Source organism: Macaca thibetana, chromosome X (genome assembly GCF_024542745.1).
Source record: "Macaca thibetana thibetana isolate TM-01 chromosome X, ASM2454274v1, whole genome shotgun sequence".
Classification (NCBI taxonomy): Eukaryota; Metazoa; Chordata; class Mammalia; order Primates; family Cercopithecidae; genus Macaca; species Macaca thibetana.
Window position 1 is genome coordinate 114358891 of NC_065598.1, and position 16092 is coordinate 114374982.

At 42.0% G+C, this 16092-nt stretch overlaps 2 protein-coding genes and 1 pseudogene across 2 annotated transcripts in view; 2 read left to right on the forward strand and 1 right to left on the reverse strand.

Annotated features, from left to right (window-relative positions):
• Positions 1-16092, forward strand: part of NDUFA1 (NADH:ubiquinone oxidoreductase subunit A1) — a 970503-nt gene that overhangs the window by 299212 nt on the left and 655199 nt on the right. The window lies entirely within an intron of this gene.
• LOC126946120 (heterogeneous nuclear ribonucleoprotein A1-like) lies at positions 4037-4939 on the forward strand. Its single transcript, XM_050776132.1, has one exon. It carries the CDS (start codon positions 4037-4039, stop codon positions 4937-4939), a length of 903 nt encoding a protein of 300 aa, XP_050632089.1.
• LOC126945879 (acyl-coenzyme A diphosphatase NUDT19-like) lies at positions 5777-8473 on the reverse strand (annotated as a pseudogene).

A 16092-nucleotide genomic window follows, 5' to 3' on the forward strand; every position in this document is an offset into this window, starting at 1 on the left:
TTTATTTTATCACAGAACAATTGGAATGTAAATCAATCATTTTCAAGGTATATTTTTCCCTCTACCCAAAGTGGAATTACTCTCTAAAGTGACAAACATTAGTATTTTATCTATGTATTTATTTTCGTTTCATTACTAACATCATGGAATTACATTTACAAATGCTCTCAGCTTTGTCTCTGTGTCTATGGAAACATGAATTACTTAGCCTTTTGGAGCCTCAGTTCCCTCATATGGAAAATGGCAATAATGACTCCATTGTGCAAAATGCCTGGCTCAGAGTTGGCCATCAGTAAATGTTGGCTATCTTATATAATTATGACAGGTAGTAGAGCATTTTGGTTCAGAGCACCGCCTCTGGAGTCAGGCTTCTTTGGTTCAAATTTTATGTTCATCAGTAAATGATTTTCTGATCTTGGATAAGTTAGCTAACCTGAATGTGCCTTGATTTCTTCTTCTGTAAAATGTGTTAATAAAATTACTTGCTTTATTGGTTGTAAGAAATGAGTTCACTCTGTCAATGAAGAGTCAAACTGTAAAATATTTGAAGAGTAGCATTCTGAGCCAGATATGAGTGGCCAATGGCCCATGACACAAGCCCCATGAGAACCTAAGAACATGTGCCCAAGGTGGTTGGGCTACAGCTTGGTTTTATACATTTTAAGGAGACGTATCAATTAATACATGTAAGACGTACATCGGTTCTATCTGGAAAAGTGGGGACATCTGGCAGCAGGGGCAGAGGTGAGGGGGTTGCTTCTAAGTCATAGACGGATTCAAAGATTTTCTGATTGCCAGTTGGTTGAAAGAGTTATTATCTAAAGACCTGGAATCAATATAAAGGAATGTCTAGGTTACTATAAGGGATTGTGGAGACCAAGGTTTTGTCATGTAGATGGAGCCTCCAGGTAGCAGGCTTCAGATAGAATAAATTGTAAATGTTTCTTATCAAACTTCAAGAGTCTGCTCTATCAATCTTTTTTTTTTTTTTTTTTTTTTTTTTTGACAGTTTCACTCTTGTCTCCCAGGCTGAAGTGCAGTGGCACAATCTTGGCTCACTGCAACCTCCGCCTCCGGGTTCAAGTGATTCTCCTGCCTCAGCCTCCCAAGTAGCTGGGATTACAGGCATGCTCCACCTGTAACCCAGCTACCTGGGAGGATTACAAGCATACTCCACCAGCTAATTTTTTGTATTTAGAAGAGATGGGATTTCACCATGTTGGTTAGGCTGGTCTCGAACTCCTGACCGCAGGTAATCCACCTGCCTTGGACTCCCAAAGTGCTGGGATTACAGGCGTGAGCCACTGCGCCTGGCCTCTATCAGTCTTAAGGTCTCTGTGTTGATATTAATGCTGGTCAGCTGTGCCTGAATTCCAAAACGGAGAAGGGTATAACGAAGCATGTCTGACATCCACTTCCCGTCATGGCCCGAACTAGTTTTTCAACTTAACTCTGGAATGCACTTTGCCACGGGGAGGGCCCATCAGTTGGTTGAGGGGTTAGAATTTTATTTTTGGTTTACAACTCCATAAAACATGTAGAAGAGTTTCTGGCACATATGAGGCACTCAATTAATTTTAGCTATTCTTGTTGACAGTATCCTTGGTGATGGTGTTATTGATGATCTTAATCCTTATTATTTGGGCAACGACATAATCAAGAACATATTACCTCACAGCGCCATCTAGTGCTTATTTTGGAAAATGCCAAATCCCTTTCCCTTGAACAACAGTCATTTGGTGAGGAGAATTTTTAAAATTCCAATTTTAGGAATACAAAAGGAGTTTGGAAATATCATGATTTCAAATTTTCTCCAGCCCATCTGGGCTTGTATTTATAAATGTCAGGGCTCTTGGTTGCAAATGACAGAAACTGACTCTGGCTGAATTTAGCAAATTATTGGGCATTTCACGGAATCAACAGAAAGGCAGGTAAACCAGGATAAAGAAATGGTCAGGAATCATGGGAGGACCCCAGTCAAGATTTGCCATAGGACCAGCTTGGTTGGTATGTCACTCCTGGCAACAACCACCTTCACCACCTCTACACACCACCACCACAAAACACTGCTACATCTGGACTCCACTGATTTGACATTCTGGTGTGCTAGATGCAGTTTCTATGAATGAATTCAAAATGGCCACTTTTTGTATAAACCTCTCAAGATCCAAAGTCTTCAGTAAGAGCCTGGATTCCCATTGGGCTCCCTAACCACTCAGGGCTTGTGGAGAGGGAATATGTGCTTCCCTTAGTTTCCACAGTAGGAGGCCTCAGCCTTGTTTTCCAGGCTCACAATGGAGGAATACCTCAAAAAAGAAGAGAGTTTGGACATCCACCTCAAGTAGGGTTGCTGGATAAAATACAGGATACACAGTTAAGTTGGAATTTCAGAAAAACAATGAACACATTTTTAGTATGAGCATGCCAATATTGCATGCAGCATACTTATAGCAAAAACTTGGAAAGATGAAAATGCCCGGTTTAAGTGTGGAGGTCACAATGAGACGAGCACTCTTGCATATTACCGGTTGGTATGCCTATTAATATATTCAAGTGGATTAAAAATATTCACAACTACTAACCCTCAAATACTGTTTTTAGGAATCTTCATAGCCTGTGACCCAATAGTTGAATTTTAAGGAGTGTATCATAAGAAAATGATCAAAAATAGGCAAAATAATTTGTATGCAGAGTGCTCATTGCAGTTGCTGTTCATAAAGAAAAATTGGAAATAAATCTAAATATTCAAGATAGGAGAATGGCCAAATAAATTGTGGTAAATACATATGATAGCATCCTATACAGTCATTAAAAATATGTTCATGAAGAATTCTAGATACGTGAAAACTGACAAGGAAATGTTCAGAGATAAGAGCAGGGCAGATAATAGCACGTACAACTCACTAACTGTAATCTTAGGCTACTTAACCTCTCTCTATCTCAGTTTACTCCTCTGTGAAATGGTATAGTAATAGTAATAAGAATGGAACTTGGAATAGTGTTATGTGTTGGCTGGAGTGTGTGTGTGTGTGTGTGTGTGTGTGTGTGTGTGTGTGTGCATGTTTGAGGAGGGGACAGAGGAGAAAGAAATGGTAGTCAAGGGACTTTTGCAATAATTGTAGCAACCTAAGTCAGTGTTTCCGTGTCTCAGTCTCTAGTTTCATGGTTGTTGAGAGTCAGTTTATGGTGGCAGTGGTAGTGGCTCAGCTTCACTGGGCTGCAGCTATGGTGTTCTATTCCTTTGTTTTGTTTTCTTTTAATTCATCATTGTCTTTATTTTATAGTAGGAAAACTAAGGCATTTCATGAAAAAGGAAGTCAATTGTACAATGTATAATACAGTCAAAGATCTTGACACAGAACTGGTGTCTTAACTATCATTTTTCACCTTTAATCAATAAACATTATTCCTCTTTAAAGACAATGAAAAATTACTCATGTTAAATATAGAAAAAATAAACATCATTAATTAAACACTACATCTGTAACCTCTTTACATTCATTAACACTCAGGAGTAAAAACAATAAAGATTTTTGTTATGGCTTCGTGTTTCTTTAAAATATTAACTAAAATAGATTTCTAATTTGGGAAATATGACTAATGCCATTTGGTTTTAAAAAGAATTGTATCTTAATCATCAAGCTAAAGACATAGCAACAAAACAATGACATGGTCACTTGAAGTGTGTCTCAGTCTAATTTTCACCATCTAATAAGACACCCTTAAAGTAATTCCAACAGAAAGTCTAAGAAATTCATCGATCAACTTCCAAAGCACATCAGGGAAGATGCTAAAACAGTGGACATTGAGAACAATAGCAGCAGAACATCTTATTTAAACTTTTGAAATAATAAAACAATACAGAAGTGGGAACCCTTGTGAATTTTTTTTTCTTGTTTTGGTTAACAAGATCATTAATACTTTACAAACTTCATACATGTCGCACACTGTAAGGTTTAAAGAATAAAATAAGGGCCTTTCTGCCCTTGGACGCCGCTGAAGAAGCATCGTTAAAGTCTCTCTTTTCCCTGCCCTCATGTCTAAGTCAGAGTCTCCTAAAGAGCCCAACCGGCAGAGGAAGCTTTTCATTGGAGTGTTGAGCTTTGAAACAACCAATGAGAGCCTGAGGAGTCATTTTGAGCAATGGGGAACGCTCCTGGACGGTGTGGTAATGAGAGTTCCAAACACCAAGCACTCCAGGGTCTTTGGGTTTTTCGCATATGCCACTGTGGAGGAGGTAGATGCAGCCATGAATGCAAGGACACACAAGGTGGATGGAAGAGTTGTGGAACCAAAGAGAGCTGTCTCAAGAGAAGATTCTCAAAGACCAGGTGCCCACTTAACTGTGAAAAATATATTTGTTGGTGGCATTAAAGAAGACACTGAAGAACATCATCACCTAATAGATTATTTTGAACAGTATGGAAAAATCGAAGTGACTGAAATCATGACTGACCGAGGCAGTGGCAAGAAAAGGGGCTTTGCCTTTGTAACCTTTGACGACCATGACTCCGTGGATAAGCTTGTGGTTCAGAAATACCATGCTGTGAATGGCCACAACTGTGAAGTTAGGAAAGTCCTGTCAAAGCAAGAGATGGCGAGTGCTTCATCCAGCCAAAGAGGACGAAGTGGTTCTGGAAACTTTGGTGGTGGTCGTGGAGGTGGTTTTGGTGGAAATGACAACTTTAGTCGTGGAAGAAACTTCAGTGGTCATGGTGGCTTTGGTGGCAGCCATGGTGGTGGTGGATATGATGGCAGTGGGGATGAGTATAATGGATTTGGTAATGATGGAAGCAATTTTGCAGGTGGTGGAAGCTACATTGATTTTGGCAATTACAACAATCAGTCTTCAAATTTTGGACCCATGAAGGGAGGAAATTTTGGAGGCAGAAGCTCTGGCCCCTATGATGGTGGAGGCCAATACTTTGCCAAACCATGAAACCAAGGTGGCTATGGCGGTTCCAGTAGCAGCAGTAGCTATGGCAGTGGCAGAAGATTTTAATTAGGAAACAGAGCTTAGCAGGAGAGGAGAGCCAGAGAAGTGACAGGGAAGCTACAGGTTACAACAGATTTGTGAACTCAGCCAAGCACAGTGGTGGCAGGGCCTAGCTGCTACAAAGAAGACATGTTTTAGACAAATACTCATGAATATGGGAAAAAACTCGAGAACTGTATTTGTGATTAATTGTATAACAGGTTATTTTAGTTTCTGTTCTGTGGAAAGTGTAAAGCATTCTAACAAAGGGTTTTAATGTAGATTTTTTTTTTGCACCTATGCTGTTGATTGCTAATTATAATAGTCTTATCCTGATGCTGAATAAATGTCTTTTAAAAAAATAAATAAAACAAGCAAGAGAGCTCCCTGAAATAAGAAACACTGCATTATAATTTTTTTTTTTTTTTTTTTTTTTTTTTTTTTTTTTTTTTTTTGAGATGGAATCTCCCTCTGTCGCCCAGGCTGGAGTGCAGTGGTGCAATCTCGGCTCACTGCAACCTCAGTGTCGCGGATTCAAGCGATTCTCCTGCCTCGGCCTCCCAAGTAGCTGGGATTACAGGCGTGCGCCACGACGCCCCACTTATTTCTGTATTTTTAGTAGAGATGGGGTTTCACCATGTTGGCCAGGGTGGTCTGAAACTCTTGACTTCAAGTGATCCACCCGCCTCGGCCTCCCAAAGTGCTAGGATTACAGGCGTGAGCCACCGCGCCCGGCCGTATAACTTTTATAGGCACACACTTCCTTAAGTTTCAAGCAAGTTTAAATTCAACCCTTGTTATTCACGAGGACTTCAAGTAGGCCAGTTTACAAACAAGCATGAGCACCCTACAAATAACTCTTACTACAGAGCTCTTAGGATAAACGTGTTTGCACTTTGAACAGTCACGTGAGTATCGTAAAGCTGGCGATTGTATTATTACTATCCAGTGAAATTGCTTGCCTTCCTTCATGATTTCTTCAGTCTTTTTTTCAGCAGAGAAAAGATTTTCTAAAAAGTCTGAATCTTCTAAGTATAGCTCATCACTGGTAAAAGCTAGAGCATCCCATCAGCAGTTAACAAGGTGATCGACAGCCACCTTTTCAGTCCTTCTAATGCCAGATCCAAACAAAATTTGTGCAAATCAGAGAGGCAAAGTTTTCAAGTCTTCTCATTTCGTAGAACTGTGGGGGTGCCAGCCAAATTTCTTTTGATAAGAAACTTTCAGTTGCCTTTGATGGCAATGACCTGTGACAGCCCACCACCTCCGCCAAGTCGGGGTAGACTGGCAGCGGCTCGCGCAGGCAGCATAGGAAGAAGGAAGCTTCGAAGAGGCGAGTTGCGCCACGCGAGAAAGGGGTGAGCCAGACGCTCCAGTGGTGCAGCGCCCAGATGTCGGGCGTGCAGCCGAGGTGCGCTCACAGCCGCAGGAAGTGGCGCGAGGCCTGGGCGCAAGCGGGCGCAGCAGGCGCCAGGCCCGGCTGCAGCTCAAGGGCGAGGCCGGGCTCTGGCGCAGGACCCGGGCGGGGAGGTCCTGGGCGTTGCTCTATTCTTGAAGCCAATCATCCTAGCGGAGGCTTCCTGATGACCCACTTTTCTGTCTGAGGGCAGAGGTCACAGTACCCCAATGGGCCTGTTTAGTGATAGAGTCCTGGTAGTCATTCCTACAGCCCGAGGCTATAGCCTGTTCTTCCAACCCTTTCACTGATTTTTGTAAGCTCTTAATTCCCTGTGTCCCATCCTTTTCTCCTCTAAATAACTAAGCAATTTCTGTTTCTCACCACTGTACAGCGTCTAATACAAGGATGAAATTAAAAGTTATATTTAGGACATGTAAATATTCTGATACCTATTGATGTCAAGTATGCCTAATGTATACAGGATCTGGAGTCCAGGGGTAAGACCAGGGTAAAAAGTTTATTTTATGCTTTTTTCTCCTTCCTTTTGTCTTTCATATAAAGTTTAAATATGTGAGTCTTAAGTATATGAAAAACATTAGGACTGAATGAAATCACCTGAGCAGAGAATGAGAACAGATGCTGGCCCAGGACGTATCTGGGGCACTCCAACATTTAAAAGTCTGGCAAAGGAGGTGTAAATGGTATGGGCAGCTGAGAATGAGTAGTGAATAAGAAAGGAGAAAAACCATCAAAGGATGTGGGATGTATCTCAGGAACTAAGTAAGGAAAGTATTTCAGGGTGTAGTGATCAACTCCATCAAATGTTGTACTCTGTGTACAAAGTGCTCTGAGCGTACTTTGAGAGACAGAGTCCAAAGATAAAGTTACAAAAATGTCCATGGAATCAGAACATAAATAAGAATGGCATTGAAGGAGTGATGCAGACAAAAGCCCAGTAGAGTAAGTGGAAGAGAGAATGGGAGGCAAGGATGTGGAGATGATACATATAGACAACCCTTTGTAGAAGTTTGGATACACAGGGAACAGAAAATGCAGGGGAGTAGCTACTAGGAAGATTTGGGGTTAGGGAAAGGTTTTTGGTTTTGGTTTTGGTTTTTTTGTTTGTTTGTTTTTGTTTTGTTATGGTTTTTTTGAAACAGGGTTTCTCTCCCATCGCCCAGGCTGTAGTGCAGTGGTACACTCTTGCTTCACTACAACCTCCACCTACCAGGCTCAAGCAATCCTCCTGCCTCAGCCTCCCAAGTAGCTGGGATTACAGGCATGTGCCACCACACCCAGCTAATTTTTGTATTTTTAGTAGAGAACAGGCTTTCACCATGTTGGCCAGGCTGGTCTCAAATTCCTGACCTCAAGTGATCTGCCTGTCTCGGCCTCCCAAAGTGCGGGGATTACAGGCATGAGCCACGGCGCCTGGCCCGGGGGAAGGTGTCTTAAAAGAGAAGAAACACTAAAGCATGTTTATCTGCTCATAAGTACGATCAAGGAGAGAAGAAGATAAACTATGGGAGCCAGGGTTTTGAGAATTAGGCAAATAGATGCAGAGTTCAAGGGGAAGGCCCCTTGATAGGAGTCAAGACACTCTCTGCACAGTACCGAGAAGGAATACAGAGAATACAGCTGCAGGGAGGGTTTGGTGGGTTTGGTGGCAGGGAGATGATAGTTTACATCTAATTGTTTCTATTTTCTTAAAGAAATGAAATGCAATATCATCAGCTGAAAGCAAGAATAGAGAGGTGGGCTCTTCCTCATTCATTATCCCCTGGTAGCCACTGACCTGCTTTCTGTCACTATATGTTAGATTGTATTTTCTGGCCATTTACGTAGAGAGAATCATATAGTTTTTGTCCCAAATTATTTCATGTTTAATATGTTGTTGTGGATGTTTTAACGTTGTTGTGGATGTTATTGTCTCTTTCTTCATTTTGATTTCTGATTGTTCGTTGCTATTGAATATTTAGAATATAGAAATAAAATTGGTATTTATATGTCAATCTTGTATCCTTTAGCCTTGCTAACTTACTCATTCGTTCTAGTAGCTTATTTGTAGAATTTGTTGGATTTTCTACATAGATGATCATGTCATCTGTGAATAAAACAGTTTTGATTCTTTTCCAAAGTTTTTTTTCAAGGGAGACCAGCAAGTATAGTACTGTGCTTTCTACTACGATGTTCAGTTGTTTATGTGCAGTTAGGAAATGGGGGAACAGCTGGGTTTAATCAGAGCTGGCCTTTTGAAAAGGTCTAGTGTATGACCAAGAGAGGGTGGCTAATGTGGGGTAGAGGAAAAAGTGTTGGAGGTGAAGAAAGTCAAGGAAGTGGAAGGTCATGGTGTGGGATGGGTCATCCACATTGATGTTAAAGTCACTAAAAATGATGGACCAGCATCAGCTTGGGGAGGACAACTGAGTCTGGAGGGAAAGACTTCCTCAATAGAATTTACACCCTCCTGGGGAGTCATGGGTGCGGGTGTGCGGACCAGGACATGGATCCTGGACACTCTGGGATACTGCCTCCCAACCACAATATGTGCCTAGGCTGGGGCATGTAGCTGATCCACACTCCACTCCTCCCCACCCTCAGAGACCTTTGAACCAAACTCTCGGTTCAGCTCAAAGCTCTCAATAACCTAGAGACTTTTTGGAAACAAGGTCCTCTCTACTTTCTTCCTGGCATATGTAAAGCTCAGATCTCCTTGTCACAAAGCCCTGGCCATCCTCTGTGGCAAGAGTAAGAGAGAGAAAGATAAATTTTGTTTAGCGATGAACTTATATAGCAGAAAAAACAGAAGACAATTCATTTTCAATTAGATTATCTTACCACACACAAAAAAAAAACCAAGGAAAGGATAATTCCCACGTATTAACTCTAGATATTTCTGGTTGGTGGGAAAGTGGGATCATGCCTGTATACATGCAAAGGGATGGAGTGTGTGTGTGTGTGTGTGTGTGTGTGTGTGTGTGTGTATGTGTGGTGTGGGTCACATACCAGCACAAGGAAATAGGGGAATGTCTTTGACACCTTACTGCCTGCCACTTCTTTAATGGTCTCTCCTATTTTATTTAAGTCTCCTGTCCCAGGGCTACTCATACCCTCATATTTTCCTCAGGCTAAAGAGGATGTCCACTGTGTGTTCTATGGAGCAAAATTCTCTCTACTTCCATCCCTATTCACCAGTTAGCTCTCTTTGAGGTTACAATGGATACGAAAGGGTTAATAAGATTCGAAAGAATATACTATTGCTTTAGCAAACCACTGTGTTTCCTAGGCAACATAATGCCTGTATTTCTCCTGTTTCTTCCTGTTTCCAAAAGCCCCTATGGAGGGAATGGTAAAAATATTAGCCTTGGCCAATACTCAAGCCCTTGCTGTTTCCCCTCTCTCCCCATTCTGTTCCCCTCACAGTTGACCTTGCCTCCTACTTCATGGAAAACATTGAAACTGTCAGGTTTGAATTCCCTCTCCCTCTCCTCTTAAAGGAGAAGCTATGATCCTTCCACCTGTTCTTTCGATTTCATCCTCTCTTGTCTCATTCCATGCCACAGGGTTGATTAATACCCACTCTGGGCAGAGCGAGGTGGCTCACGCCTGTAATCCCTGCACTTTGGGAGGCCAAGGTGGGTGGATCGCTTGAGGTCAAGAGTTCAAGACCAGCCTGGCCAATATGGCGGAATCCCATCTCTACTAAAGAATTTGCAAAAATTAGCCAGGAGTGGTGCTGGGCACCTGTAATCCCAGCTACTCCGGAGGCTGAGGCATAAGAATCGCTTGAACCCAGGAGACAGAGGTTGCAGTGAGCTGAGATCACACCACTGCACTCCAGCCTGGGCAACAAGAGCAAAACTCCATCTCAAAAAAAAAAAAAAAAGTACCTACTCTGTCCTGTACTTTCAACCTCTAAGCATTACTACCTACCTTGCTGCAACTGAAGTCTATGACAGTTTTCAGAACAACAAAAATCAAACCAAGGAATCCAATTCTCTCTTTTCCCTACCTCCTTTGCCTTAGTCAAGCTTCTCAAAGTTCTTTTTTGAGAGATAGATCTCCTCAATCCTCATGTTCCACTCACTCCCTAGGCCACTGGAACCAGACTTTCACCATTCTCATGCCACAATAAAGAGTCTGGCATAGGTAACCCAGGACTTCCTAACTGTCTAGTCCAACTTACACCTTAGTTTTCATCTTTCTTGATCCATTTACAGCCCTTGGCACTGTAAACCTCTCCCTCCTGGAAACCCTGTCTCCTCCCTTTGCTTCTATTGGACCACACTATTCTGCCATTTTCCTACCACTTGTGGTTTTTATTCTCAATCTCCTTGGTGGGTTTCTCTTCCTCTACTTATTCCTACAATGTTAATCTTCCCCAAGACTCTATCTTGGCCCTCTTTTTCTCTCTGCAACCTGCCTATAAATGCCAGGCCAGTAATATGAGTAAGTAATGCAAGTCTGGTTGATGTGTGGCAATGTAGTATATGCCAGAAATCACGAAGAAATGTGTTCTTGCCCTGTTTTTATTTTGAAATAGTAACCCTGTTCTCTTTCATTTTCCACTTTTGATAGAGTCATAGGTACAAAGAAATTTTGATTATCCACTTAATTCTGCTTTAACAAAAACAGAGTAAATGTGATAAAAGACAGTTGATACTTGTTCTCAGCATTGGGGATACAGCAGGGAGAAATGGGGCTTCTTTAGGTGTACCTGCTAAAGGAGGCAGCTGCTAATCAGAGATATAATGTCAGATCTCTCTCTCTGTCTTTTTTTTTTTTTTTGGAGACAAAGTCTTGCTGTGTCGCCCAGGCTGGGGCTGGAGTGCAGTGGCGCAACCTCAGCTCACTGCCACCTCCGCCTCCTGGGTTTAAGTGATTCTCGTGCCACACCCAGTTAATTTTTGTATTTTTAGTAAAGACAGGGTTTCACGATGTTGGCCAGGCTGGTTTCGAACTCCTGGCCTCAAGTGATCTGCCCACCTTGGCCTCCCAAAGTGATCTTCTCATTTTTTAAGAGAAGATTTTTATGTCAGAAATGCAGGTTTTATGTAAAAATCTATTGGTTAAGTGCTTACATCTAATATTTTAAAAATTAAAATAATGTGAGGGTCAAATAAACATGTGTTCGAGCCAGCTGTAGTCACCAAGGCTAACAATTTTCAACCTTGGCTTAGAACATTGTGCAATGAGCCTTGAGGAGAGAGAGACCTCTGCCCTATATTCTCCTTGGGATCTAATTCAATGCCAGTGGTTTCAGCTACCACCCATAGTCTGATACCTCCTGTCTTTACCCCTCCAGTCCAGACCTCCATCCTGAGCCCCGAACCCAAATACCCGATTGGAGATATTACTGGATAGCACCATCAGAATGTTCCTTATGCCCGTGCTTTTCAAACATTAATGTGCATGTGAATCATCTGGAGGACTTGTTAAAATGGAGATTCTGATTCAGTACGTCTGGCATACTGCCCAAGATCGTGCATTTCCAACAAGCTCCCAGCGGATGCCAAAGCTGCTGGTTTATGAACCACACTTTAAAACACAACCCCCATTTGCATACAATGTCCTTTTTGCAAGTTTGCTCCTCCTGCTATATATCTTCTTTTGATGAATGATATGCCATCCACCCATACAAAAATTGGGGGCATAAGTCAGATGTAGAAGGAATGGGAGAAATAGAGGAGGAATCCAAAGTCCTGTCCCATCCAACTCCTTAACATTTATCACATGTATCCTTGCATTTGTGTCCTCACTATCCCAACACTGATTTAAGTCTTCATTTTCTCCTGCGGTAAGGCTGGTGTCCCTGCTCCAGTCTCCACCTCTCCAATTGCAACCTCCATGTTCCTATGAGCATGACACTTCGAAAAAGCAAAATGATCTCATGTAAAGCATGGGCTCTGGGGCCAGACTGCTGGGTTTAAATCCCAGCACTGCCTCTTACTAATTGTGTGACTTTGGACAAGTAGCTTAACCTATCTATGTATTGGTTTTTCTCATCTATGAAAAGAGGATGATAATAGAACCTCGCTTGTAAGATAAACGAGATTTGAAGCAGGAAGGGGAATGACCCATGAGAACATCTGGGGAAGAGCATTCTAGACAAATGGAATCACATGTAAAATGTTCATAGCACTCACATTAGCTGCGACATTGGCCACATCATTCCTAGTTTCATTATGGTTGGAGTGTTGAGGGTAAGGAGAAAGTAGAAAGAGATAAAGAGATAAAGCTGGACAAGTAATCTGAGGCCAGATCATGGAAGGCTGGGTTGCCCGGGAAAGAGACTCTGTGATGGAGTTTGCCATGTAGAAAATTGACTGAAGAGTGCTCTTGGAATCAACACCTGAAATATAAGACAAGGGAGTAGGATAGGGCGGAGGGAGAAGCTGAGCTTCAGTGCAGTCACAATGCAGCTTCCATCAATCCCACAGGGAGTTCTGAGCCTGGTATGACTCTTCAGAGTTTTCCTTAGATGGAGAAAGGGAGACAGGCCTTTATATCCCTGTATTGGCCATTCATTACCTGCAGGCTGCACTAAGAAGGATCTGTGACTTTGGGCTAGAAAGCTCTCGTTAGCCCAGTGCAATCTCAGGAAGAGGATTTCGTTGCAAGCTGTCAGTCACCAACACTTTCAGCAGTTGGGGACCTGGGAGAATGAGTGCGTGGGTCCTGAAATGGGGGTGGGAGGTGAAATCTGGGTAGGTATCACACCATAGTTGGGTAAACCATGCCAAAGACTCTGGACTTGATTTCACTGACAATGGGGGGTCATTAGAGGGTTTTCCTAGAATGGGACATGGTGTTTTGCACCTCTGTACCTTTGTTCAGAATTTTTTTTTTTTTTTTGAGACAGGGTCTCGCTCTGTTGCCCAGGCTGGAGTGCAGTGGCATGATCATGGCTCACTGCAGCCTTGACCTCCTGGGATCAGGTGATCCTCCCACATAGCTGGGACTACAGGCATGTACCACCACAACCGACTACATTTTTGCATTTTTTTTTTTTTTTTTTTTTTGTAGAGACAGGGTCTCACAATGTTGCCCAGGCTGGTCTCAAACTCCTGGGCTCAAGCAGTCCACCAACCTCAGACTCCCAAAGCACTGGGATTACAGGCGTGAGCCACCGCACCCGGCCCCAGATTGTTTCTTCTATCCCAGTGTTTCTGACCTGGATTGGAATCACCTGGGGTGCTTGTTCACATGTTAGAATGCAGGTCAAATAGCTTAATGGTAAACAGCCAAGGTTGGAACCAGACTGACTGTATTTGAATTCTGACATTCCACTTACTAGCTGTGTGACAGTGGACAAGTTCCTTAACTTTTCTGTACCTGTTTCCTCAGCCGTGAAATGGGATAATATAACCAACTGCCTCACAGTGTTTTAGGAAGAGTACTCGAGTTAATCCACAAAAGGGCTTAGAACATTGCCTGGCAAGTAATAAGTGCTCGAACAGTGTCAGCTATTACTAAAGATTCTCAGGCTTTCCCTTGGACCTACTAGATTAGAATCTTTGGTGGCTGGTCCTAGGAGTGGACATTTCAATAAGTGCCCTCCCCTTCTCCAGATTATGCTGATCTTCACTAAAGTTTGAGAACTACTGGTTCCTCAGAAAATTTATCCCCTTCCTTGTCCACTTGGTGAAATTTTTTTTTTCTCTTTTTTTTTTTTTTTTTTTTTTACTGATAGGCCTAACTGGTGCCATGAACATTTTTAAGACTCAGCTCAGTGTCATTTCCTGTATGAAACCTTCCTAGATCACACCTCCCACCATCCCTTGCCAACCTCCCCCTTACCATGTGGAGACCTCAACCGCAGCATCTGTAACCTTTTGACCATCTGTCTCCCCTTGCTAGACTGTGAGCTCCTTCTTTGAGGGAAAGTACTTTGCATCCGTAGGCTCACCACAGAGTTTAGCATAGAGCTAGAGCTCAATCAAGGTTGGCTGAGTGGATGCAGATGGGCAGGTTCCTTTGGGGTCTCTTTAAAATCTCAGCACGAAGTCTCCAGTCTCTGAAATTGGGAATGTGGATCCATACACTATCACTCAAGACATAGTTGGCAACTGTAGAATTTTGTTTTCTAGTCTTTAAATTTTTTAACTTTTTATTGCTTGTTACAATAATAAAAGGAGTTTATATTCACTGGATAAAGAAGATAGCAAAAATTACCTAAAATTACCTATAATCTCACAACCCAGAGATAACTCTTAACTTTTAGGTGCGTTTCCTTCAGATTTTTTTTTCTGTGCATGAGAATTTAACATAATGGGTTTCCATACTCAAACTCAGGTCCACAGATACTTATTGAGCACCTACTACATGCCAGGCACTATTCTAAGCACAAGGAATATAACAGTGAAGAATATAGACAAAAGCCTCTGTTCTTGTGTACCTTATGTTCAAGTTGGAAGAGATTTAAAAAATGAGAAAAGATACTGTATATTAGGAAGCAGTAAATGCAATGAGGGAAATGAAGCAGGGAAGGAGGATGAGGAGTAGGAAGAAGGTGTTGTGAGATTTGAAAGCAGTGAGGGAATGACCCATGAGAATGTCTAGGGAAGGGCATTCCAGACAAATGGAATGACAAGTACAGAGGCCCTGAATTGGAAATATGGCTGCTTGTTTAAAGGGCAGCAAAGAGGCCACTGTGGCTGGAGTAGAGTGACCAGGGAAGAAAGTGGTGAGATCCTAATGTCTTAAAGGTAAGGGTGGGTAGAGTACTGCAGATCCTGTAGGGCCTTGTAGGTGCTGTAAGGACTTGGGCTTTTACTCTGAGTGAGATGGGGAGCATCTTTGGATACTTAGGCTGTTTCCAGATTTTGCTATCATGTATCATGCTTTGTGGTTCTTCTACACAAATCTATGTTCACGTCTCTGAACACTTCTTTAGGGGAAATTCCTGGAAGTTAGATTTCTTGGCCACAGACTAGGAATAGTTTGAGGCTTTTAATGCATATTGCCAAAGGGCTTTCTAGAAAGCCTAAACCCTTTTACAACATAATTAAGTTCAACAAATATTTATTGCGTGCCTACTATGTGCCAGACATGGTGTCGGGGCTTGAAATGTATTGGTGAACAAAATGAATCTTGCATTCTAGCAATTTTACTCTTGCCAATTGTGTCAGAGTGCTTGTTTTGCTCTGTGCTTGCCAACACCAAGTATTACCATTCTTAAAAAGCTCCAAGAAACAAAAGAGAAAAAAGAACACTCCAGTCATTTGAATGATGAGAAATGGTGCGTTGTTATTATGTTCCTTTGGATTTATTTGCTTCCTAGTAAGGCTGAATTATTTCCCAAACATTTTCTAGCTAATCAGCCAATTGTTCTATTTTTCTTTAAAAGCTCTTTAAAACCTTTGAAAATAATTAAAAGGAGACAGAAAGTTTGAAAACACTAAAAGACTTAACATGTATCTTGGGAAACAGGTAGTCCTTGGGTCAAGTACATCAGCTTTAGGAACTGATTTGGAGCCAAAGAGCATATTAAGGCAACCCTCATGTTCTGAAGGGGGCTTTTTATTCAGGAGCACTCTTGCTTATTTCCAGATAACTTGAGAACTGCCACCCTGGAGGAGACCATTCCACTCAGCATTGATTCTGACATGAGCCTGAATGATGGGATGCTTTTCTTCAACAATCTCTACATCGCAGTGTTAGCTAATAGCCCACTTTATTGAACATCAAATCTGGTTTGCAAGCATTTATATTTTTA